The sequence below is a fragment of the Sparus aurata genome, chromosome 14 (genome assembly GCF_900880675.1).
Source record: "Sparus aurata chromosome 14, fSpaAur1.1, whole genome shotgun sequence".
NCBI classification, from domain to species: Eukaryota; Metazoa; Chordata; class Actinopteri; order Spariformes; family Sparidae; genus Sparus; species Sparus aurata.
This window is the reverse complement of record NC_044200.1, coordinates 13,399,046-13,423,272: the sequence shown is the minus strand read 5'-3', so window position 1 is coordinate 13,423,272 and position 24,227 is coordinate 13,399,046. Positions and strand designations below refer to the sequence as shown.

General features: G+C 46.0%; 1 protein-coding gene across 1 annotated transcript; it reads right to left on the bottom strand.

Moving 5' to 3' along the window:
* Window positions 1-1,191: 1,191 nt before the first annotated feature.
* gpr37b (G protein-coupled receptor 37b) lies at window positions 1,192-20,673 on the bottom strand. The gene is made up of 2 exons (XM_030440133.1): window positions 18,798-20,673; window positions 1,192-6,177 (listed from the first exon to the last, which is right to left on the bottom strand). Exons 1-2 carry the CDS (start codon window positions 19,830-19,832, stop codon window positions 5,359-5,361), a joined length of 1,854 nt encoding a protein of 617 aa, XP_030295993.1. The 5' UTR covers window positions 19,833-20,673; the 3' UTR covers window positions 1,192-5,358.
* Window positions 20,674-24,227: the final 3,554 nt, after the last annotated feature.

Here is a 24,227-nt window from a genome sequence, read left to right as displayed (position 1 = left end):
AGGCAAACGATGGGTGATGCTACAGGTTTAACGCACGCTGATGTAAAAAGGGAATTTAATTTCATTCCCGTGGAAGCCGTCAGATTGGCGTCAGAGTCCTGAGGGCTCCGCTTTGAAGACGCTGCACACGATGCACCGCAACTCAAGCCTTACAAAACCAACTGATGAGGAATTATCTAACTCTGCTGTCTCAGTTCTTGTTTACAAAGTTATTTTGTTTGGTGATGATCGGGCATAATGATAATGCAACGTTTATATGCAAATATCCTCTTCAGAGAGGTATAACACTCTGCTTGAAGTAATAATTTGTGTTTCATATGGTCTTTAAATGATCCTATTAAAAAATCCTTAAAAAAATGCATCGACTGCTTCACTGAAAAGTCAAGAAACTTTGAATACGCCGATATGGTTTTACTGCAGGACCAAGAAGTCTCTTACCTCACTGAGATTCTGTACTGGAGGAGTTCAGGAGGGTTCAAGTTTCTACATCACACTTCATGAAACTTGTTCAAAACTTGCTGCAATGTCAAGATTGTAGAGCCTGTGTGTGCATGTCTTTACCTTTAACTTGCCCTCTTCAGCAGATGAGTGTGAAAACAGTCTCTCCGGGGGGAAACTTCTTTTCTCTTTCTCCGGCACCTCCGCAGAACTGGATCTGTTCCATTTTTGCCTTCTATATTTCTCAGCCAACAGTCAAACATCACACTGAACTCATTACTTATACCCATACGGTAAGGTTTGTTTACCTGTCATGGGAAGAGCTGAGTCTTAAAACATTGAAAAACAGGGAAAATAACAAAACTAATACTGCAACTATTGAGTGGCATTATGGGAAATGTAGGACAGAGTGGTTTTGTTGCTTGAACCACACTGAAGAGCCCGGGGCTTTTGCTGTTGTTCTTCCTCCACTCTGTTTTAAAAGTCTATTAAACTGCTCGAGTAGCCCTGGTACATCAATTAGATCCATGGCAACAACTCTTTGGCACCGAGGCAAGAGGCTGGATTATTTCTTTGCTCTGGGGAGATTTTCAGATTATACAGAGTTCTGCTTTTATTCGAGCGAAACAATAAATGATCAAAAATGACGGCGGCCAACTTTCCTTTGCAGCGCTCTCATTACGCAAATTGTTTTTTGTAGGGATCTCACAGGAAACCGATGACCTCAATACAGACAACGAGCCAAGAGAGCAGTGATAGTACATTTAGGATTTTAATATACAGTTTTCAAGATAAAGTTCTTTGATAAACAAAGGGACAGTTTTTTGGCTATATAAAAAGCTATTTAGAAACCAGTGACTAGACTTGGAGACAACAGTGGTCGTGTGCTTAACATTTTCAGGTATCAAATACAGACACAACTTGCTCAGAGTGAAGAGGATACTCACAAAACTCAGAATAAACGTCTCACTGACTGATTTTACAAGAATCACTTCATCAATAGTTTGAACCACGTTACTAACACACTGAGCCATTTAGAATGAGCTATACTCCCAGAAATATGCAGAAAAAGAGAATCCGATCGGGAGGTCAGTTTGCGCTCACATCGCAATACAGGCGGAAAATCTAGACTTGCTGAGTTAAATACAAAAAAAAACAAAAAAAAAAAACCCCACAATGGTCCGGTGCTGGGGCAATTCAATTCCCTGGACAGGTTGACACATCGGCCCACAATAACCTGATAGTGGTGGTAATAAAAAGAGTTGTCAAACAGGCTGCAGGGCATTGTGTTGCGGTGCTGTTCCGCTCCTGCCCATTTCCTCTATTATCTTGAAAAACTGCAGGCGGTGCCAGCCAGAGGCTACATCCACCTGGATCTCTTGGAGCTCATAAAACCGGAGTTCATTAGAGCCAAAGGGTTGCTGGGAAAAGAAGAAACCCCAATCTTTATCCTTATCCAGTGTGTTCTGATAGGACTGGCCTTCGGGGTTGCCGTCAGACCTTTAGTGATTGATGTTTTGCGGTAATACTCGTCGTCCTGTGTTGATGGAGGTGAGGGCAAACTGACCCCCACGCTAAGAGAGACACCCAGAGATAGTGTGCTACTACCACAAGAGCACGAGAGACAGACAAGAGAGAGAGAGAGAAGGTGTTTGGCAGTGCAGAATCGTATGCAAAAGATTCATCGCAATATACAGTATACCTATGAACATCACACGCGGGTCATCACAGAGCTCGCCACCATCAATCTTGTAAATATTTTTTTAAAAATTTATTTTTTTTAATTAAGTTTAACAAACAAAATAAAGAGTTTTTAAGAGTAATTTTGGTCATCAACAGAAGCCCTCTATCATGGTACTACTGTATATGTACCAAGTGTTTGGGCTTTTCAGTTTTCAATATAACTTCAATTACCTGCATTGAAATAAAATGTAGTGGTGGCTTGAGCCGTGTTCTGACCCAGGTCTGATTGGTAGGATTAAGAAAACAGATTTACAGTACAATACACTTGTAAATTTACACACTGAAGAACATTTCATCGGTTCGCCTTAAAGACTCAAGTAATGAAACTGCAACAGGTGGTCAGGAAACCACGAAATAGCCTGACTAGCCTAATTTAGTTAGGCTGCTGCTGCTACGCCTGTCAAGCTTTCTATTGTCACACATGCTGTTTAATGAAAATGGGTCCTTTGTCAGACCTCTTAGCTGTAGCTAGCTAGCTAACTAAGCTAACAATAACAGCGTGAGTTGGTTGACACTCCCTCCAGCTGATTTGTTAGACTTATTTTAAAACATGAACCCGGTAAAAGGGGGTTTGAAACATGTAGGCTACTTGATGGCTAGGCCTACATTACTAGCTGAGAGACTGAGGCTAAAGCTAACAGGTCCGAAGTATAAAGTTAGCATCTGGACCAGTTGATCCCTGTAGAGGACATGTCAATAAACAAGCATTGTTCTTGTGTTGTTGTGTAGAGCTAGTTCTAGTATTGTAAGAAAAAAATTCAATTAAGGACTACAAAAATGTGTTGTAACACGACTTTGTTCAACTGCTTTAGCGCACATTCTTGTTTGTAACAGTGACAGCATGTTTTCACTTTAACGTTATCTTTTAATAGACATTTAGGATGGTATCTTACCAATGTGTTTGGCAAACACAGGCTAATGCTATCTCAGGTAAGATAAATTGAGGTTGCTAGAGGGAACTCTTGCTAATCTCTGATAGCATCCACCCTGGAGGCTAGTTAGCAGGACATGTCAAGGACAGATGATAAACATATTGTTTTATCCTTTCACTTCTGATCTTTTTGATTTTGAGAGCGCTATAAAATAGGACACCACCCTCCACACTGTTTCAATGTCAGACCGAAGCTTGACAGACCTGGCTAGCTGTGATTGCTAAGGCAGGACAGGATAATCAATAATTTTACTGGGGTAATTTAGCTAACCATCAGCCTCAAGTTAATTTACACACTTGTAGTAGCACTTCATTTTAAAGTTCAGCAATTGTAAATAAATAACTTGTACAAAAATTAAACAGCTTTTTGTATTTACTATGAACTTTCCAACAATTGGTACAAATATAGGCTACGATTTCCTTATAATTACATTACAGCACTGTATTTACATTGTGATTAAACGATAATTTGAAATCCTCCTGCTAGATGATTGATAATTACTGTCCATCTAATTACAAGAAACTGCATTTCTGTACCAAAGTAATAGTACAAATTTGTAGCTCAATATTGCATCTATTAAAGTATCTACAAAGTTAATTACAAGTCTATAGCTTTTTCATTCATTAGTATTTACCAGTGACCTAGAAAACACTGAGTACTTTACTGTAGAATCAAGTGCTACCAAACTTGAGCTTGCAGTCGAGCAGTCACTCTCAACAAAAGGCAGTATTTACACTCAGAGCTTCAGGTGACCTGTGTAAACTCTGTCAGCGGCAGCTCAGAGAATACCCAAATTGATTTTCTTTATTCTCCAAACGTATTATTTTTCAAGTCTTCCAGAGTCGAAGATGACTGTAATCTGTCTTCTTGACCAAAACCAAAGTGCGCAGCTCAATTACTTGCACTTTCAAGTCGAACCGATGGATTTGTTGTTTACAGCGCATTCATCATAAGAGCACCGAAGAAAGTGTACAGTATATATATATACAGCCCAAAGTGTAAGGCGTAACATGATACAACAGTGTAGTGCAGATATTTGTTTTCAGTCCAGTCCACGCCGAGTCCACCCCTTTCCGTTATACTCCACGGTGTTGTGTTCCATTACTTTCCCCCTCTTTTCATATTCACTCCGTTCAATTGAATCTGTGGTGTTTAATTCGATTGCATTCCACTCCATTCAACGGCAATTAGATTTCAATGAGTCCGTTCCGAAACCTTTTTTGAATTCCACTCACGTCCTCCGTGTTTGTGTGTCTCTGAGACCAGCCCAGCTATGTTTGAGTCAACAGGATATTTTTCAATATACAGTGTAAATGTGTACATTTGGATTCTTCAATGCGCTCTCCTTCTCTGTGTGTTTTTTTTTTCTTTTTCCTCATGCAGAGACGCCCCTGCGTTGTTTTAATTACGATAAGCCTTGTTCCCGTGTGTGCAGCATTAAATGAACTGTACATGTACAGCTGTTGTTGTCCTGTTTTTCTATAGGCAGTGTCAGCCCATATGTTTAGCTGGAGTTATTATACAAGGTTGCACTCTGTGATTAATTACTCCCCATCATTTCGCCAGTGACACGTTTAGAAGGTGATCGGCATTGATTATACAGTACGGAGTCTCCCATACATAAATATCATTTATGGTGGCCAAATACATTTATCATCACAAACCGAACCTATTGTGAAATATTCTGTACAATCATTTCCCTATGTACATTGTACAGTGTATTATTCCCCCGTCCCTGTCATGAAGCGCACAAGGCCTGCGGGAGACGCAGCAGTTTTTTTTTTCCTGCTTCAGAACAAGTTAACCTGATTCAGACCTCCTGTGAGGAACCAGACATCAGACAGGTTAAGAGGCCAACTGTCCGAAGATATTTAGGCATACAAGGTCTACAGCAGGGAGGTTTGTTAGTTTTAAAGGTTTCAGGCAGGATTGCTAAAAATATGTTCTGACCCTGTTTTTAGAGCACCCCAGGGCATGAGTGACGAGACGATGTGGCTTTTTGTTAGATTTCCTGGAAAAGAGGTGTTACGCTGTTACTGTACATGTACGTTATTGTTGTAAGAAGTGAAGGTTGGGGATGTAGGGCACTGGCTGAATGTGATTATTCATTGTCCAATTTTATCCATGCCCCCATTGAAAATGTAACTAGACCAGGTAAGGCAAATCTCTCCTGGCCGAGTCTGAGAAAACAAGCCAAAGGCTGAGCAGGCTACTGAAATCTCCTTCCCTGATGGGGAATGTCTGTTTAGCAGTTGGACCCAGCAGGTGTGTAGTTACTTAGCTCCCTGCGGATGGTGCTGAACGGCGACAGCTCCAGCTCGGTGGTGCACTCGTGTTCGTTATCGTCACTGGCAGTGGCCGAGGAGGGCGCGTGGTTACAGCAGCAGCAGCAACAGCAGCAGTCCAGGAAGGCCCTCCCCAGGGGGCGGCACAGGAGGAGCAGCAGCGCCGGCGTCACAGCGGCCCTACAGAAGAGAAGCAGCTGGGAGAGAAGATGGAGGACGGACATGGTGTGCTCAGGAACGCCCGCCGCCATGTACGCTGAAACGATGTTGCAGATGTTCTCAGGCACCACGCAGGCGCCGTAGACGATCGCCAGCGCCACAACGGTGCAGTTCATCTGGCTCTCCAGCCGGATCTGCTTCTTGTTGCTGCGCACGCTGGCCTGCTCCGCGCGCCGGATCTTCCGCGCCGTCACCAACGAGCACCCAATGGTGAAGAGGGTCGGGAGGCAGAAGTAGCAGCCGAAGCACCACCACAGCCGAGCACCCTCGTAGGTCAAGCCCAGCACGTAGAGCATGTCGGGAAGCGAGGTGGATATCCTAATGATGCAGCGTTCAACAGGAGGCTCATCTGGGATTCCTGTGTCTTCCGTCACCAGCTGTCTGATGAGGAGCTCCGGGAGGGCCAGCAGGAGAGCGCCGATCCAGATGACAGCCAGCTTAGCGGTAGTGGAGGTGCAGTTCTCGATCATCTCGTAGTACATCTGGACGTTGGTGGCCGCACGGAAACGGTCGATGCACAGAGCGCACAGGGTGAAGGTGGTTACGCCGAGGGAAGCCACCTGAGGGAAACAGATACAGTGAAAATCACGTTAATAACATTGTCATGGTCACAGTTTGACTAGGTTTAGGGGAAAAAAAGGACTTTGTTAGGTTTTCTCAAAAACAAAACAAGAACTTGGTTAGGTTTAGGCAAAAAAAAAAAACAGCGGTTACAGTTAGGAAAACATCACTCTTTGGTATAAATGAGCTAATGTAACTTACTTAAGTGACCTAATTCATCACGGAAGTTATGTCACATCATGTACGTAACATTCCTACACATGTTAACTTACTTATGTTACCTGAACTAAAAACAAATGACTCTTGACTCTTGGTCAGGAACAGTTACGTAACTGACCACCCTACCCTCCCCTAGTCTCTGACTTTCTGGCTTTTGTATTCCACTGCAGTAGATGGACGCTTAAACAAGTGACACTAGGGGGGTAACTATAGCGCCACACTGTGAAGAGTAGGACCAAAGACAAGCTGCTGTGTTTGACACGGCGGGAGTGAGAGCGGCCTGCGAATGCGCTCGCGTGAATCAGGTTGCCTCGGCGATGCTGTTTACATCTTCAAACTCGGTGCACGACACAGCACATGACTGCAGGGGGGAATAACAGGGAGAAAAAGTGAGCCTCAGAGCTATGCTAACAATAGCCTCGCACGAGCTGACAGATGGGCTGAGCCGCGTGTAACCCTGATGTGACGCCTTCGCGAGTTTGAGTCAAGCTCCCTCCAGGTTCCCGGTCTTTAATGAATAAAACAACAACAAGGAACCGACAAAATTATCCGCAGCGTCGAAAATGTCAGCATGCACGTAAACATGTATATTCCCTTTGCCTCACTACACAAACTACACGGGCCTCTCCACCAGTTGACGAGTCAGCTACCGGCACATACTGTAAATAAAAAAAAGCAGGACACCCAGTAATGGCAGTGGCCTTTGGGTGCACCTGACACGAGTGTAATTACAAGCGGTGGAGCAACAGAAGCACAATGGAAGGCTGTAAGCTGCTATTAACACCGCGCAGCATCCTCAAATGTGCGTATGTGTGTGTGAGAAGAGAAGCCGCAGACAGACGGAAATAGAGCGAGCCAACACACACACACACACACACACACACACAGCTAGTACACGCTACAGCCGTCGTCACTGCATTCATTCACTCAAATGTCTCTCCACACTTCCCATTCAATGACAGTCACATTAATTAACAAAGTTCCGAAATATTCCGCTGTTATTTCTAATTTACATTTCACTCGAAACCTTCATGTAAGAGCTAATTACCTCCATGTTCTCTGTGTAAAAGAAAAAAAAAATAAAGGTCTCCAAATTGTCAGAGAGCTCACACATTTCCTCAGCATGTGAAAGCATCTGTTGGATTAACAGTCATTTTGGCAGAGTGGGCACCCTGTGAAACATCCCTCTGCAGCTGGAGTGTGTGCAAGTGTGTGTGTGCGTGTGTCTGTGCATGCGCGTAGTTCTATCCTTACATGAACCAGTTCCCTCCACGATTTCGCCTCGAGCACAAAATCGTCCAGAACAGCCACTGATCCCCATCACCACCACCACCACCACCATCCTCCCATCCTGCTTCACCTTGCCTACCTTTTCTTCCTCTGACTCTCAGTTATCTCGCCTCTTTTTCATCCTCCTCAGCCTCTGTTTTCTCTCTTCCTTCCCTCCGTTCCCTCCACCCACTCCCCTCTTCATATCAAATTTAATTACAACAGCCAGCTTCCCAGATGGCCCTGGTGAGCCAAGGCTTTAGTGCTCTAAACACATACTTCCTGGACAGATATAGATGTACACAGACTGCAAGATGCTCTGTGTGTCGAGGCCTGACACAGACACACACAGACACGCACACACACACGCACACACACACACACACACACACACACACACACACAATGACCCTCTGACACACATGGACGTCCTCACCAGACTAATGAAGGGCGACCATGTGAAACAGCGAGGGGTAAGTGGGGCAGGAATACCACCGACGGGCTACGGCACACTGAGCAGTAACTGTGATCAATGTGACTGCGCTCTGGACCACGACGGTTTATCACCTGACGTCACGCCACAATCTTGTAATTATAATTGTAGTAAATTGTTTGGTATCTTAGCCAAAGCAGCACAGTAATTAGTCATTTATTTAAGTAAGTCATTTTTTTGAAAGCCTGTTTATTAGACGGATTAATCCTTTAGGTGGTGTGCACGTCGCAGATGTTGTCATCTCACAGCTGAGTAACCAATGCTTGCCAAAGCAGCCACGAAAACCTAAATAAATGCAGGAGACCGTGCGGCAGACTTGAGCTAAGCTTATTTTCATCAATGTCTACAGGTGATGGTAACCTGCTTCAACAAAAAAAAAAAAAAAGGTGTAAATTATAAAGAGCTCAGAAAAGTCAGTCATGCTCATGTGTAGATGCAGTGGCAGGATTTGCATTTGTTTTGGGTGCAGGATACAAAAATATTGCAATGTGACACCACAGGAAACACACTCACGCTACCTATCTGACAGTGTTCATTCACGACATACTACACATGAAGAGTTTATTAGAAAAATATACTACTAAAAAGTTATTTATTTTAAAGTAGACACATTAAGCTCACCAGTTTCATAATTTTATTTTGTGTTACTGTAGAGTAAGGTAACATACTTTAATGCTCGGCGAACACCTCTCGTTTTCTCTCCTCCTCCAATATTTTAGCTCCTGTCTCTTTAAGGCCCCGCCTCCCAAATGCTCAGTCTGCTCTGATTGGTCAGTTCACACACGCCTGAGCCAGCATGGCAGCGCGTGTCTCGACTCAGATCTCTATTGATTTCGACTTTCCGTTAGCTTCACATCTACCGAGAATTTAGGCATAAATTACGCAAATGTGTGACGCAGTGATGTAGCGTGATGTCACAAAGTCTACTGACGAGGCGTGTCAGGCACTTCAGGGGCAGCGCTTTCTTCGGGAGGAAGGAGCTTCTGTTGGCATTGGGCTTTTAAATTTCCAAGACCTTTTTTATGTGCACAAGAAACTGTAGTATGTAACACTGAAGGAAAGGGAGGGAAAAAAGCAAGAGCAACAGGTCTCCTTTAAATTACAGTTTTTGTGTGTGCACTCCATGGAGCATCAATCAAACTGGTGATAGTTTAATCATTTGAAGAAGTACTTTCATTGTATCTGTTATCGCAAATAAATTCTTCAGGTTCAAATGGCGCTCTAAACCGGCGGCTCTTTGATCCAGTGAAAATCTAATCCGATTCGTAGTGTATAGAGATAAAAAAAAAAAAAAAGTGCTATTGTGACCTGGATGTTTTGTGCAATATCCATGAAAAGATCAGTCTGGTGAGCTGTCACGCTGATACGGAATCCCAACAGCATTTTCCCTTATCCCCACTCTGCAACAGGTCGCTAATACAGCCGCGCTACTCAATGCACTCACTTCATTCTCTAAATAGCCCGTCGGCGTGGATACCTTCCGCTGAAATTGCTGTCTGCTATTTATATCGCCCTCTCCACATAACGTTAGGAAGAGATCTCAGTGGCAGCGGAGAACAATGAGGTGTTTTTTTGACGGCTGCTGGCTCAAGGTTTTATACCGACTATATTAACGGTTAAAGATGTCTAAATCCTGTGGACTGGCCTCACATCCCCTTGAAAAATAAAGTTGTTATGTCCTTTATAAATAGTTAAAGAAGCATCATACCGGGTCTACTTATGAACCACTTCTTCAGCTGTAAAAATCCACACCTGTATTTCCCATGTGTGGTGGCTTTAGTTGAACACGCGCACACACACACTCACACACGTGTAAAAAATGCCCATCCGGTACACGTGTACAGGTGCATCCACGTGGTGAATATTTCATGGCTCGAACAACAGGGCTGGAACGGCTTTAAAGGCTGTCACGGAGGAGCAGGGAAACACAGCTTTGATCAGCTCGTCGGGGAGGAGAGCAAGGGCAGGGCGAACAGACATAGCTTTGTACTGGAGGGGAGATGAGAGAGAGAGTCCAAGAGTCAGGCCTGGTGGGGCGATGAAGCTGTGTGTTTGTGGAAGAGGGGTTATGCTAATGAGGGACCGAGAGAAGAGGGGCAGAAGAATGGAGGAGAGAGGGAAGAGGGAGTGGGAGAAGGAGAGAGAGGACAGAAGACAATACCGGAGGGGAGTCAGTTGTCGAGGAGTTCGCGACGGTCCGAAGTAACAGGAGGAAAGAAACGAGCCTGGACAGCTCCGGAATAATTAAAAATGTTAGTATGGCATTTCTTCCGAAAGAGCGGCATCGACCCCGTCATGTTCGCTTCAGCTGCCGGCGAGGTGACGGGCCTGCTCCCCTCAGGGCTAGGAAAGAGTGCTTCTAAATTATTATTATTTTAATTCTTAATACTTATCCGTAACAGTAATGAATTGTTGAACAAGGTGATTGCATTGTATTTTTTTTGCGTGTTGTGTTTCCTTTGCCCTGAAACTCCCTTTAAAAAAGCCATTCACAACCAGAGCGCCATACTGCAAAAATGGTTAGATGACACTTACAGATCTCGTTTTTTTAGAGTTGTGGTTATTCGGGCTTGTCGTTTAGTCACTCGTAAAACCATGAACTGATTTGAACATAGGTTAGACAGGCTAATTGTTTCCCCGTCTATCATGCAAAGCTAAGCTAATCGACTACTGCCGTTAGATGTATGGTTCCTGTATAAACAACAGAGTGGTATCGATCTTCTTTGCTAATTCGCAGCAAGAAAGCAGTTGTGTGCACAGCGCAAAGCCAGTTAGCTTAGCTTGGCTTATTAGCACATTATATCTCTTTTTAAAAAAAAAAATCATGGCTATTGGGGCTTGTGTGTGCACCTGAGAGAGAATTTTCCCCATCGTCCCTCGTAAAACCATGAAAGCATTTGGACAGAGACAGGCTATTTCTCCTTGTCTATAATGCTAAGCTAAGCTAGCCAACTACTGCCTGTAGCTGCCTCTATTCTGTAGACCTACACACATGAGAGTGGTATTGTTCCTCTCTTCTAATTCGAAACAAGAAGGCCAATAACTGTCTTTCAAAAATTGTTGAATTATACATGTTAATTATGGTTTCATTTTTTGAAATGCTTTCTATCAACCATCACAATTTTCCTCAACTAAAAGTCACCCGTCGCGGTCTTTTGAAGTCGCTCAGCGCCATTTTTTCCACTTCACAGGTGACATGAAGTGGAAAAACGGAAATTTCTTCTCGACCTTGGACTTCAAGGGTTCAAGAAAAAAAGTAAAGAAAAAAGGGAACATAAAAAGACCTTTCATCTCCAACACATGTTTTTCAGGTATTTGGCCGTCTATCTGCGCAGCAGGTGAGAAAGACATTTTCCCCCGGTGCTGTTTTTAATAACGGCCCATTAACTTCCTGATTAAAGGTCCTGCGAGCTGGTGGCACAAAGGCCTTGCGTTATTAATTGGGTTTTAACAAGGACTGGTGCAGCCTGTGCAGCCATACTGTGACTACAGCCACTGTCGGGGTTAATGGGTGTTATCGGGTGATGAATGAGCTAATGTGGACACACAACAACAACATCAAAAACACACGCACACGGCCTTAAAGTAATAAGCCGGGGAGACAAAGGGTTACTCCAGCTGCAGTCTTCTTTCTAGGTTGAGTGTGTGACCCAGTGCAGGCTGCAGTCGACCATAACTCTAACCAGAGAGACCCTGCCGCTGACAGCCACCATCCGTCTCACAGCTGGGCCGTGCTGCCGGGAGAGGCAGAAACCTGATCTATGTGAGCGCGCACACCCATTTGTGTGTGTGTGTGTGCCTGTGCACTTCCACATTTATGCAGAATTATTAAAATGTCTGTCTTATTGCAGGCGTGTGCACGGGCAGAACCGTGAATCGTGCATTTGAGTTTAGAGTAATGGCATTATGATGTATTATGACAGACAAACCGCTAAACATATTCTTGGGGGTAGATGAAGATTCCTCTGTGACAGGGACGCAACAGATCGCACACCTTACGTCCAGACCATGTCACGGTTTGGAGCCACAGATCGGGTCATGTTTCAACACTGTCAGTTGATAGGGCCCCTCGCTAAACAACTGACTGAGTTATCAAATGATATAAGCAGGGGAAGCCATGAGGATGTGGTTAACAAACAATTTACAGCACACAGTCCACTTACTTTGTGTTTTTCTAATGCTGCTTTTCTCAAGGTCAAGAATGAACCTTCAGCCTCGCCTGTTGGATTCATCTCACCACAAGGTCCATTTAGTAGCTGTTCTTGTGCTTTCAGTCATGTATCTTGATCTTCCCCTGCAGATGGAGTGGCCTATCTGTCACGGAGCTGTTCTAATTCTTAAACACCTATTTGTTTTGTTGAACTAGGTGAGAAACTCAGTACCTAACTACGAGAAGCAGGAGCTGGCGGCCAGTTAGCTTAGCTTAGCACAGAAACTGAAAACAAGGGGGAACAGCTAGCCTGGCTCTGCCCATCACCTCTGAAGCTCACCGATTGACAAGTTTAATCTGCCTAATCTTTTTTAAAAAAAACAAAAAACGATGCGGGTTTTACGGCCAGACTATTCTTGGCAGCTTCCCGGAGTCTTGTCGTGAACGTGAGGTCGCCAGGCAACCAGCTGAGGAAGATTGATGCGATCGAAATCTCTCCAGAGCGGTCCTTGGGCTGAGTCTGTCTACTGAATGAACTTTCAGTCTTTTCTCTCTTCTATTCTATGAACAAAAGGAACAATTCTACCAGCCAGGAACAGAGATCCATAGAATTCAAGAATAAATGGGGCAGGCACTCACAAATATTCATCTTTTCTGTCTGCTTTCTTTAATTAAATTGGTCACAACAATCCATCGCAGTATTCCACTCTATATTGCTGCTTTACGGCCTTTCACAGCATGTTCGAGGCAGTTTTTTTCCCCGCACAATAAATTTCTCTTCCATCAAATTATATCCTGACCTGCGGCAGATTTCCCCCTGGACATTAAAAACACTTTTATTCTGCTCTCTGTGCACAGTCACTGCTGGAGGAGTCCTGTCCCAGACCACTGACCGCTGTCTGGACTGTGACGTCGGAGGCAACCCAAAATGCATTATTCTGCTCTCTTGTCTAATCTGAAACATATCAGCCATTCTTTCGCCCCAACACACTTAATTCAGAACGTTAACCAGCTAATGAATATTTCATATTTACATGGATAATTATCAATTTAGTTAATTGCACCCAACCGCAAGCCTAATCTTCGCTTCATGCTGTTGTCTGGTCTTGTCTCATCGTACAAAAAACACAATATCTACTCATCCGCGGACAAAGAGCTGACGGAGTGGACTCACCATCATGCATTATGTAGAGCCGTTAATTATATACCCTGAATAATTTACATATCCTCCAATTAACCATCATTCGCGTGCCTAATAGACAGGGCTGAGAAGCGAAGCGGGCATGAGATCTGGTGCGTACATGATCTGCGTGCATGTGTTGCCACACTGTGTATACTGTAAGTATACTGTGTGCATTTAGTGTATAAGAGCTACTGTGTCCGTATGTGTTTGTGTGTGTGGCCAAATGCTTTCATACTGTGTGTGAGTGAATGTGTGAGTGAGTCCTCCCCCCCGAGGCCTGTTTTTAATCACAGATAGCCGATGCAGAGAGAAAGAGAGAGAGGAGGGAGAGGGGGAACAGCCGAGGGCAGTGATCGGTGGCGAGAAGTCCATCCCACCCATCTGGGGGATCAGCACACCCTGCTGACTTTGTGTGTGTGTGTGTGGACAGGCAAAGTAGTTAGACAGACAGTCATCGGCTGTCTCGATATGAAAAGTCTCCAACGGAAGGTGTTTGGACGCGGGCTCTCCCGGTCCTGCGGCCGGCCACGTGTTCTCGGATGCGCCGCGGACACCGAATTTGTAATTCAGACTTTGTTACTCGCGAGTGTGCGCGCGCACTCGTGCATGAGCTGGAACAGTGAGCTGCGAACATGTCAAGCTGATGTATGTCCCGCCATTACCGCCAATTCCAGGACAATAAATGGGTCTACCTCTGGCTCCTTTCTCCCTCGATCCCAATCTATCGTGCTCTCACTTTCCTCAGCCTCTTTCTTGCTCGGCTTCAGTAGTCTGCTCGCCTGCCTGACGAAGCCGACTGTATGACAGCGAAGGACGGCCCACAGTTTTCCGACCACGGGGTATTGCGCTGCAGGGTCCAGATGCATAGATGAGGCGCACAAACTAAAGGATTCACCACACAGTTGGGTGCAGCAGGGACAAATACAACAGAGCAGAGCAGAGCAGAGCAACATGTGTAATTATATACAGACTCAATATATTCAAATAGTGACATTTGTGTGATAGGGGACATAATTGTCGCCAGAGCTGTGCTGTATTTTGAAATTGGAAAACACATTATGACGCATTCACCGTCCATCAACACAAGCCGTCGCCCCCAGAACAATATGGCGGGACTGTTAGTGGAATTGCCAATGTGCCACAAAGTAGAGAACGAGTCCTCGGAGAGTCGCTGGATTTATGTCCCATGATGGAGATTGGCAATTAGCTGTAAATCAGGTTTTTTAGAAAAGCAGTGGACACGGCCATTTCTGTCCACCAGTGGGAGCAGTCGTTAAGCTGCCGCGCACAAGGGACAAATTCATCCCTATCATTAGCTGTGTGCCATACACCTGCATTCTTTTTAATGATCAGAAGGGGGGGGGGGGGGGGGGGGGGGGGACAACTCCACTGGCCATTTGTATGTAAGCTTATGAGAAAATGAGCCTGCTTCTCACTTGATTAATTATCTCAGTAAACCATTTCCTAATGAGTTTATGGTCTTGATCGCTAGTTTTAAGTCTTCCTCAACACAACGTGATGTTCATTTAGTTAATTATGGCCCCATTTAGAGTAAAACAGACGATAAAGCTGGGTGCGCTTTAGAGCGTGGCTACTTTGTGATTGACAAGCGGCTGCCATAGTGCGGCCGAGGGTGTTTTAATTGGATCGAATCATGATATCCTCTCTGGTTCAACCCTCTTCGCCAAATCTGGTCGCTTATGGCTCCTAAAGCCAAGATGGCGACAGGTGTAGAGCTGAATTTGAGGCCTCAAAACTGCAGTCCACAAACCAAAAATGGGTGACGTCATGGGAAGTTTGCGCTTGATCCTGATTTATACTGCGTTACGTACACACATCCTATTCATAGTCTGCTTCGCTTACTACCATAATAATCTTGTGAACAACTGTGTTTTTATGCTGGCAAACAATAAACCGAGCCGACAGGCACCCACCAATAAAAAGCAAGGCTGCATGAAAAGGCACACAATACTCTCCCGCGCTTTTTCAGGCGGGGATTCGAGAGCGTCTCTTTATTTTGGAGTAATGAGACAAAAAACGTTTTAAAGACACTGCGTTACGGCAGCACAGCTCTGAACGAACCTTGACAAATGATTTATCCCCCCCCCCTCCTCTGGCTTATGAAATGCTTACCGCACTGCTTATTTGTTATTTTACCCTACTTTCATGTCTTATCCTAATCTACTGCCAGGTGCAGGAACCCAATTATTGCCCATTAGTTTTGGCTGAATTTGCCGCTCCGCGCATCACTTCCTGGAGGGGTCGTCTGCAGTGACAGCGGCATGAAACGGGAGCGTGTCTGAAGTAATGCGGGCTGGCTGTAACCCACATCTCTATTTTGTGCAGCATTCTCACAATTTCCCTGCCGTGTTTTCTCTCACATCTCACGCCTAGAATCGCTTTCTCTTTGAGGTTTTGGAGCCTGCCACGCTCTGCTAAACCCTGAATAAAAAACAAGGTTTGCTAAAGGGAGCGCCATGGGAGGCTCCTCGCTCAGGGGGGACCGCGATACATTATCCATACCACCTCGTTGTTGTTTGGCGCACGCACCCGTAAAGTTGGGTTCCTTGTCGTGCGCGTGTGAGTGCAGATTCAAGCATGTGTGACCGAGTGTGTGCGTCTTCGTCTAAGGCCAAATGTTGATCTACACTGTGACCGAATTTGGGTTAAGTGAAGAATAAAGTCACTCTATAGGGGCAATCTGTGTGCATATGTGTGTGTGTTTCACTGAACACTCCACAGGGAGAGAGAGTGAGCCCGAGGCTGCATTACTCACGGCCTGTTTTCACACACACACACACACACTGAAGGCCCCAGCGCACATGTCCTGATAGATATGCAATATAGAACGCATATTCGCATGCAGTAATGAGTGCACGGAGACAAGCGAATATAACTCCTCCACAAAAAAACGCACAGAGTAGCCACTCGGTCAACGTGCCGCGTGTTATTAAAGTTATTAAATAATATCCTGTGGTGGTTCTTGGCGAGCGCGTACGCAATACCACAGGGGAGGGGCTCCTTTTTCCTCTGATCCCCCAGTAATTAATACTTTATGCGCTCACAAGGTGCTTGCAAATGAAATGGGATACCATTCGCACGTTATATGGCATGTGGCCGGTGAGAACTCAGGCTGGCAGGCAAGACTGCGGGGAAAAGAAGAGGCGATGGTGCAAATGCAAGCAATCTCTTACTTGTTGATTATGAGACTCATACAGCTGCTATTAAATGTATGCATGTGAAACCTGAAGCTACTAAAACTGCACTGCATGTTCAGTTGAAGATGATCAGACTTGGAGATTGTTCATATTTCCTTGCCGGGATCAGTTTCCTTGCAGAAATATTTAGTGGTATCGTTCTTTAACTGCACCTTTCAAAAGACAAAAAAAAAAAAAGCAGTAGGTGGTCTGTAACTCCCACTATGTCATATCTGTTGCTATGCAGATGGGTGTGGGGACAACAGGGAAAAAGGAGGCGGGAATAGCCATTGCTCAGCTGCTTTGTTAGGAGAGAGGCGGGTAGAGCCGAGCCTTCTGGAGGAACAAACACCTGCAGTCACATCGGATTCTGCTCTGATCCGGAGCTGTTTACCAACAGGAGGCGAGCTCAGAAATTACTCTGGAGCCAAATGGAGCCGGAGGGGAACTGTACTGCACTACATGATTTTACTATGGCAAAACAGAAACAAGAGGGGAACATAACAGAGACAACCAGCATTTCTGGTGAGTGCTGAGTTCAATGAGAGCTGACCAGAGTTCAAACACACACACACACACACACACACACCCTCAGTGTGCTGTTGCCCGTAGCTTACGGCTAATCTACGGGAATGAAATCGAGCTGTTTGTGGTGAATGAACACACAAACGACCCTGCTGTCAAACTTAATAACGAGGTTATCTTTGAGTTTCATTCACGTTAAGTTTAATCTTGCTTGCCGACTTCCTCATCCCAAAAGGAGCGACAGGTGTAACGCACCGTTAACTTGTGTAGACTTGTTGATTTCTGGCGTTTGAAACGAGATTTGGAATGATGTAAGTACACGACCCCACAAAATAACAAAGTTCAAGTAGTTTTTAGGAATTCCAATGCAGAGATGTCCCACATTATATATTTAAATGATCTTTGTCACACTGTAAATATTAAATAAGATGATGCGCCTCATCAAACCGGCCGTCACATCTGCAATCGGATGATTAACATGTCTTTGCAGGTACATAAATCCGTGCATCAAGGTTTATCCTCTCTCACAGGGCCAGTGAAAGGATAATAACACACTGTTAACCAGCTCCTATTGTGGCCTCATGACGTGACAGCCCTCCCTGTGCACAGGCTCTGCAGCCTCTGGAGGGTGGAGTCTGAGAGGGATTCTGGTCACCTGTTCTCAGCTGAGGCAACTCAGACTCTCTCACCCTTTCTCTCTGGTCTTTTATCACTCGCGCGCCTCCGGGCGCCACCCGTAAGTCCACCGCCATCAGGTGGGTTGGCGGTAATTTAAGATGCATTTGGGTCACGACAAACCTTTTGAAAATCATGTGTGCTGTCTCGCCTCTTTGTCCTGCCTTTAAACCAGGTTGTGACAATGGCCTTTCAAAGACAAGCTCGAGACCCCCGGAGCTAGAAAACTCCTGTTTTTTTTTTTATATACAAGAGACCTTGTGGGTGGATGTGACACTGGTGTAATTGCAGTGAGGGCACAAAGGGGACGGTATCGTCTGGGTGTAAACAACCTGTCTAGCATCCCTCCACTGACACGTGAGCATAGGCGTGTGGAAGACAAACAGGAAAACAGGGAGAGACTGTGTGTGTGTGTGTGTGTGTGTGAATATAGATTAGCTGTAATGTGTTTTATCAGCTGACAGCAACAGTACGTGTAACCTTACAGCCTGGTGTGTATTCACGTGTCTTATCTACATGTCTTGAGGGCTGGGTGAGGCTCTCTCCCACCAGAAGCAGGAGTATAGAAGTGACTAACAGAGCTGCCTTGTTATTGGCTGAGGTGACACCCTATTGGGTTTTAAAAAAAATAATAAAAAATTCAACTCTATTAGTCCATTCACTCAGGCTGGAGGAGTGTGAAACTTCATTTTCACGCCCTGACGTGCTCCAGATTATCTCTTTTGTCACTGCAGAGGTGTGATCGCATCCAGACAAGGTTGGATGATATGTAAATGACACTGGATGAGCCCCGTTTACCATCTGTCAGCCCTGCCTGCGAGCACTGCCTCACAACCGCCACGAGTAATCGCCCCTGACACATTCAGAGCGCGCAGGAGAGGAGGGAAGGAAAGACGGAATACATTTACCTCCACGTAGGGCACCACTTTGCAGGTGAACTCCCCCAGCAGCCACGACTTGGTCAGCTCGTGGAACACCACCATGGGCAGGCAGAAGAAGATGAGCACAAAATCCCACACGGCCAGGTTGGCCAGCAGCGAGTTGGAGATGCTCTTCATGTAGTAGTTCTGGCACACGATGCACAGGATGGCGATGTTGCCCGCGATGCCCACCAGGAAGATGACCCCGGAGACGCACGTGATCGCGTACGCGCCGTAGGTCTCGCTCGTCACCGGGTAGAACGGGTTCTTGATCTCGTCCCCGAAATCCTGCGAGCTGGGCGGGGTGATCGGAGTGGCGTCCCAGGGGTTGTCCTCCCGGAAAGTGAAGAACTCGGGCCTCCTGGTGAAGAGGTCAAAGGGCATGTCGGTGGAGGTGAGGGCCGCCGGCTTGGGGATGGGTTCCCATGGCGGCGACGCGTGAGGCTGCGCTGGCGCCGCCGGGCTTTTGTTCAGCCGGCTTCTCCCCCTCTTCCACGCTTTCTTCTGCTCGTCTTTTGTGCCTCTCTTGTGCCTGTCGCCCTCCTCGGGCACCCCTCCTCCGTCTCCCCGGCCCATTGAAGAGGGCTTAGCCGCATTGTAGTGTCCACCTGCTGGCGTCCCCGTGCCATTCAACTTTATCCTCTTGTTGTGGTGGCGCGTCGGGCCCCAATGCGAGGCAGCGCTGGGATCCTCCACGGGTGTCACAGTCCTGCCGAAGTCGCGCTTGCCGTGTCCGACCCGCCACGTCTCCTCCGCGGCGACCCTCTTCCAGGGGTGAGTGGAGTTGAGGGATCCCCTGACGATCGCGCGCTCCGCCGAGGACGCACCTGTGGCGTACCCCGGCGAGAGCGCACGGTCCCGGGCTTTATTTGGATGGAGCGAGGAGCCATGGAAAGTCCTGGCGGAGTGCGCGCCGGTGTCGCCGTCCTCTATAGTCCGCACTTCTCCATTACTCCTCAGAGATAACAGCACATGAGCGTGGGCCAGTAACACAAACAACGTCCTCGGCGGCAGAATCTGCATGATCCAGGAATTTATCGAGCGCAGTTTCTTTTTTTTTCTTAATCCTCACAAGTGCATCCTGGTCCCCTTCCGTGGCAGCGCGGGGCTTACTCCTCCGTTCAGTCAACACCCATGTTGGGGGGGAGCCCTCGGTTTCAAGTACGCAGCCACATTCATGGTGCGAGCTCTGCAAAACTTGGAACTTGTGGTTATCCCAGTTTCTTCCCGTGCGCTATGCAGCAATCTCTCTTCCCCCCCCCCTCTCCAAAAATACCCCCCCCCAAAAAAACAATAACGAGTCACTCCCGCTCCCAAAGTCTGGACATCACCGAGCAGGACAGCGGATCCAGAGGGAAAGAAGCGAGGAGAAAGGCTGCATGTCCACGCACACGACCCGCACGGCGCCCAGTGTCCAGCTGTTGTGCAGATGCATCCAAAAAGAAAAGAAAAGAAAAAAGACAGATTCTCTCTTCTTCTCTGTCAGCGCGTTAGTTTAGTGGGCTGGGTCGGCTGGCAGCAGCAGCAGCAGAAGCAGCAGCAGCAATGCGGTGCAGTCCGGGTAAAGCCCACTAGGTTGTGATGCACGGGAGGAGAGAGAGTGTCAGAGAGAGAGAGAGAGAGAGAAAAAGAGAGAGAGGGGAGGGGAGGAGGGGTTGGAAATGTGTCTGCTCCTCGTCCCTTTCCCCTCCTCAGCGTCCAGGCGTCTCACCTCCTCGGCTGTTCTTGAAGAAAATGGAGCTCCCCTGGCGGCTAACCCCGATCTGTCACTCCTCATCCATCACGGAGCATCCAGCGAGCAGCCCCGGAGCAGACTACGGCTTCAGCCTCACCCCCACAGAACCACCACCACCACCACCTCCCCGCGGCAGACGAGCCAGCCACGCCCGACAGGAGCGCTGATAAATATATTAGTCGGCTTTTTTTTTCAGCTTTTTTTTTTATTATTATTATTTTTTTTAATTACGCACTTGGAGAACATTGAAGCAGATGCCGTTTACTGTTGTTTAAAAAAAAAAAAAAAAAAAAAGGAGTTGCGACACTCTCTTCATCTCAGATAATCATCTTCGTGTGATCCGGACAGTTTAACTGACGACGCGCACGCTGCGTAAAATGCACTTATTTCCCACTCTGGCGTGTTCGTTCATTCTAATTACACCCAAGATAAGGTATGGATTTATAATTCATGGTATTTATGATTTTTACTACTGCAAAGTCAGCACTAGAAATCTTGGGGAACAGCTCACCAACTGCTCCCACAGATTATTCAAAGACACCCCCCCCCCCCCCCGGGGAAGCACCGCCATCCCTGAAAGTGATCCTCATCAGTTTTCTCTGGATTGATCTAACCTAACTGTAGGGGATATGGACATCGATTGCGGCTTGTTCACCGGCTGCATGCATCAAAAACTGCTGTGTATCGCCATTAAATTTGCTCCTTCACAAGAAAAAAGGGCTCTTTTTAATTGATCTAAAGGGGAAATCAAACAGACTGTAACATTGATGTTGTACGCTTCATTAAAAAGCCACATGTAGAGAACCTGCAGACTGAAGTGGTAGAGGCCGAGTTGAAACAGGGCTGAGCTATCCCATTATTGTGCTGTGAGCTGTGACCTCTCGCTGTGATGACGCACTTTGACTCAACTTTGACCTGACTGTGATTAAATGGCTGTCTGTCTCAGTATATAATTGTAAGACTTCATTTAAAAAGTGCTTCTCCAACCAGTAAAGAGTCGTCTAAGTGAGTCCCAACCAGAGCCCCTCTGTTGTATTTGAACCCCGAGGAAGTAATTAGCTCAAAGTGGAAGCAAACCCAATGGTGTCATGCGACCATGGCGTCACGGACATCTTTTTTCAAGATGCTTTAAGTGGTTTGTCTCCTCTCTTGTAACGTCTCCGCCATAACCGCCATGTTGTAGTCGTTTCGGAGCAAGACGTGACCATATTTGGATACGAGGCTGGAGCAGAGTGATGCAAAATTGCCACGTCTCTATTCTGAGTGGATGTGACTGAGAAACTTCATACACCCCGTGGCACTATAGCAACTAGTGAATCATGGCACAGCGTCGTTTTAAAGCGCACCCTAGTTCATCCCCTATTTGACTCTAAATGGGTTCATAATTGACATAATGAACATCACGCTGTGTTGGAGAATACTTGAACAAAGCAACTGAGACCATAAACCCACCGGGAAACTGTTTACTGAGGGCGAAGTGGGGTCATTTTCTCATAAGCTTACATGTAATCAGAAACCAGTGGAGTTGCACCCTGCTGGTCATTTTGTGTAGGCTTCACTTCACCTAGAAGCTACGTCCTTATGATACACCATCAGTGTAGGGTATGTGTGCTGTTCGCATAAGTTTGGGTCCACCACTGCTGTAGACTACTGAAGGATATGTGGCTACAGTCATCAGATACACACAAACACTACCCACAACCTGTGACTAGGTACTCCAGACTACGTCCAGCAGCCCAGTCAATAATTGAAGAGACTCTCAGGAGTAAATGAAATGAGCACATTATGTCTCAAGTGCTCTAAGTGCTCTAAGTGGATCTTTGACACTGCTGCAGGCCAACGTGCTGCAGTCTTACAGGACGAATAAGATGCATATACGGGACATTTTAAGAAACGGAAGTATGTGAAAATGTACCGACCACATGTGAGCACGTGGTTATGAACACATACGAATGCTCTGAATATTTGCAGTTATACTTAACTGTGTATTTGTTTACCACGCAGGTACTAAGGGAGGCGGAGAGAGAGGGCGGGGGAGTGATTTGGCAAACAAGGCAGACATCTAGCTGCTGACCTTCTACATCAAATAGGTGATTGGAGCCAATTCCTACCAGGGAGGCGAACACACACACACACACACACACACACACACACACACACATTCCCACACAGCCAAGTTCCACCAGGGGGGGAGAATGCTGAAGATAGATGACTCGACTCGCTCCTGCCAATATCTTCATCTGACCTGGATTCGACTTGAAAGAAAAAGTTGCCCACGTAAAGTTTCACCCTGAAAATTCCAGAGAGCGCCGTAAGGTGTGTTGGATTCAGTGCCAGTTTAACAATCCCCCGTTGGCAAATGTGGGAATTGGAGCGATGAGATCGTGTGGTTTGCTCAGACATACAGATGCCGCTGAGGGAGGAGGAAAGACCCTTGTTCACTTTCAGCATCTTAACTGTTGTTCACAGCGTGCACGTGGACAACGTGCTGAAGAGGATAAAAGGACAGTTCTGACTTTTTTTCCCTCCACCAATATGACTTTTCCCCTGAAGTCAGATTAAAATCAGGATCAGAAGTTTGGGTTTAAAGTCAGGACTCTGAGAAAAAAGGGAACATTCTGAGTTTAAAGTCAAAATTTCAAGTTAAACGTCAATATTCTCAGTAATAAATAAATACATTATGTATTCTGAGTTTAAAGTCAAATTCAAAGATTAAAATCAGGATTCTCAGAAAAAGTAAATACTCTGAGTTTAAAGTCGGAATTCCGAGTTTATTGGCAGAATTCTAAAAAGAACGGCAGAATTTCTGGGCTTAAGGTCAGAATTCCAAATAATAATAATAATAATAAAAAAAAATGTATTCACAGTTGGGATTTTGAGGAAAAGGGAATTATTCCGATTTTAGACTCAGAATTTCAGGTTTTAAATCAGGATTCTGCGAAAAAAGTCAAAATTCTGAGTTTAAAGTCAGAATTCCGAATGCCGGCAGTGGCCCTAATCCTCTGTCATACCAGTGAGCCATGTGTGGCTTTATTAAAATGAACAGGGAAACACTTGATTTCACTGCTTGATATCAAAATCCTTTGAGTGTGAGCCAATCCAGGCAAAGCTAATGACTCCATGCACACGTACACGCAGGTGAATCTCCAACTTCAAATTACACTTCGCGTGGCTGACCTTGAAAATACCACCACAGCAACTTACGGCCCATTTTAATCAGCGGGGAGGGCGCCGGGGCAACACTTCACATGTAATTATCATGTCTGTTGTGTGTGTGTGTGTGTGTGTGTGTGTGTGTTTGTGTGGGGTCTGGAGAGACTGTCTGCCGGTTGGCATGTGTGTGTGTGGAGATAAAGAAGAGAGGTTCTCTCGCAGATGTACTCATGCATGGAAACATTCAGACACAGAGGGACATCAAGGGCACACACCATGCGAAAACACAAACCGCCGCACACACGGCGAAGAGGCTCGAGGTTAGTGGGGCACGCTCGAAACCAACGAGGGCTTCGCCGTGTATGCACTGAAATAAATTAGTAATATTCAGGCGCCACTCTGCACTCAAACAGGCTAAACAAAACAGACATCAGACCCACAAACACAAACACCAGCGTACGGAGGCCTTGATGTATTATAGAAGCACTCGGTTTAATTCAACGTGATCAGTGCAACGTTTTTCATACTTT

Coding starts and splice junctions, on each gene's coding strand:
- gpr37b (XM_030440133.1), bottom strand. CDS start 19,832: ATGCAGATTCTGCCGCCGAGGACGTTGTTTGTGTTACTGGCCCACGCT. Junction 6,178..18,797: donor AAGTGGTGCCCTACGTGGAG/GTAAATGTATTC, acceptor TGTTTCCCTCAG/GTGGCTTCCCTCGGCGTAAC.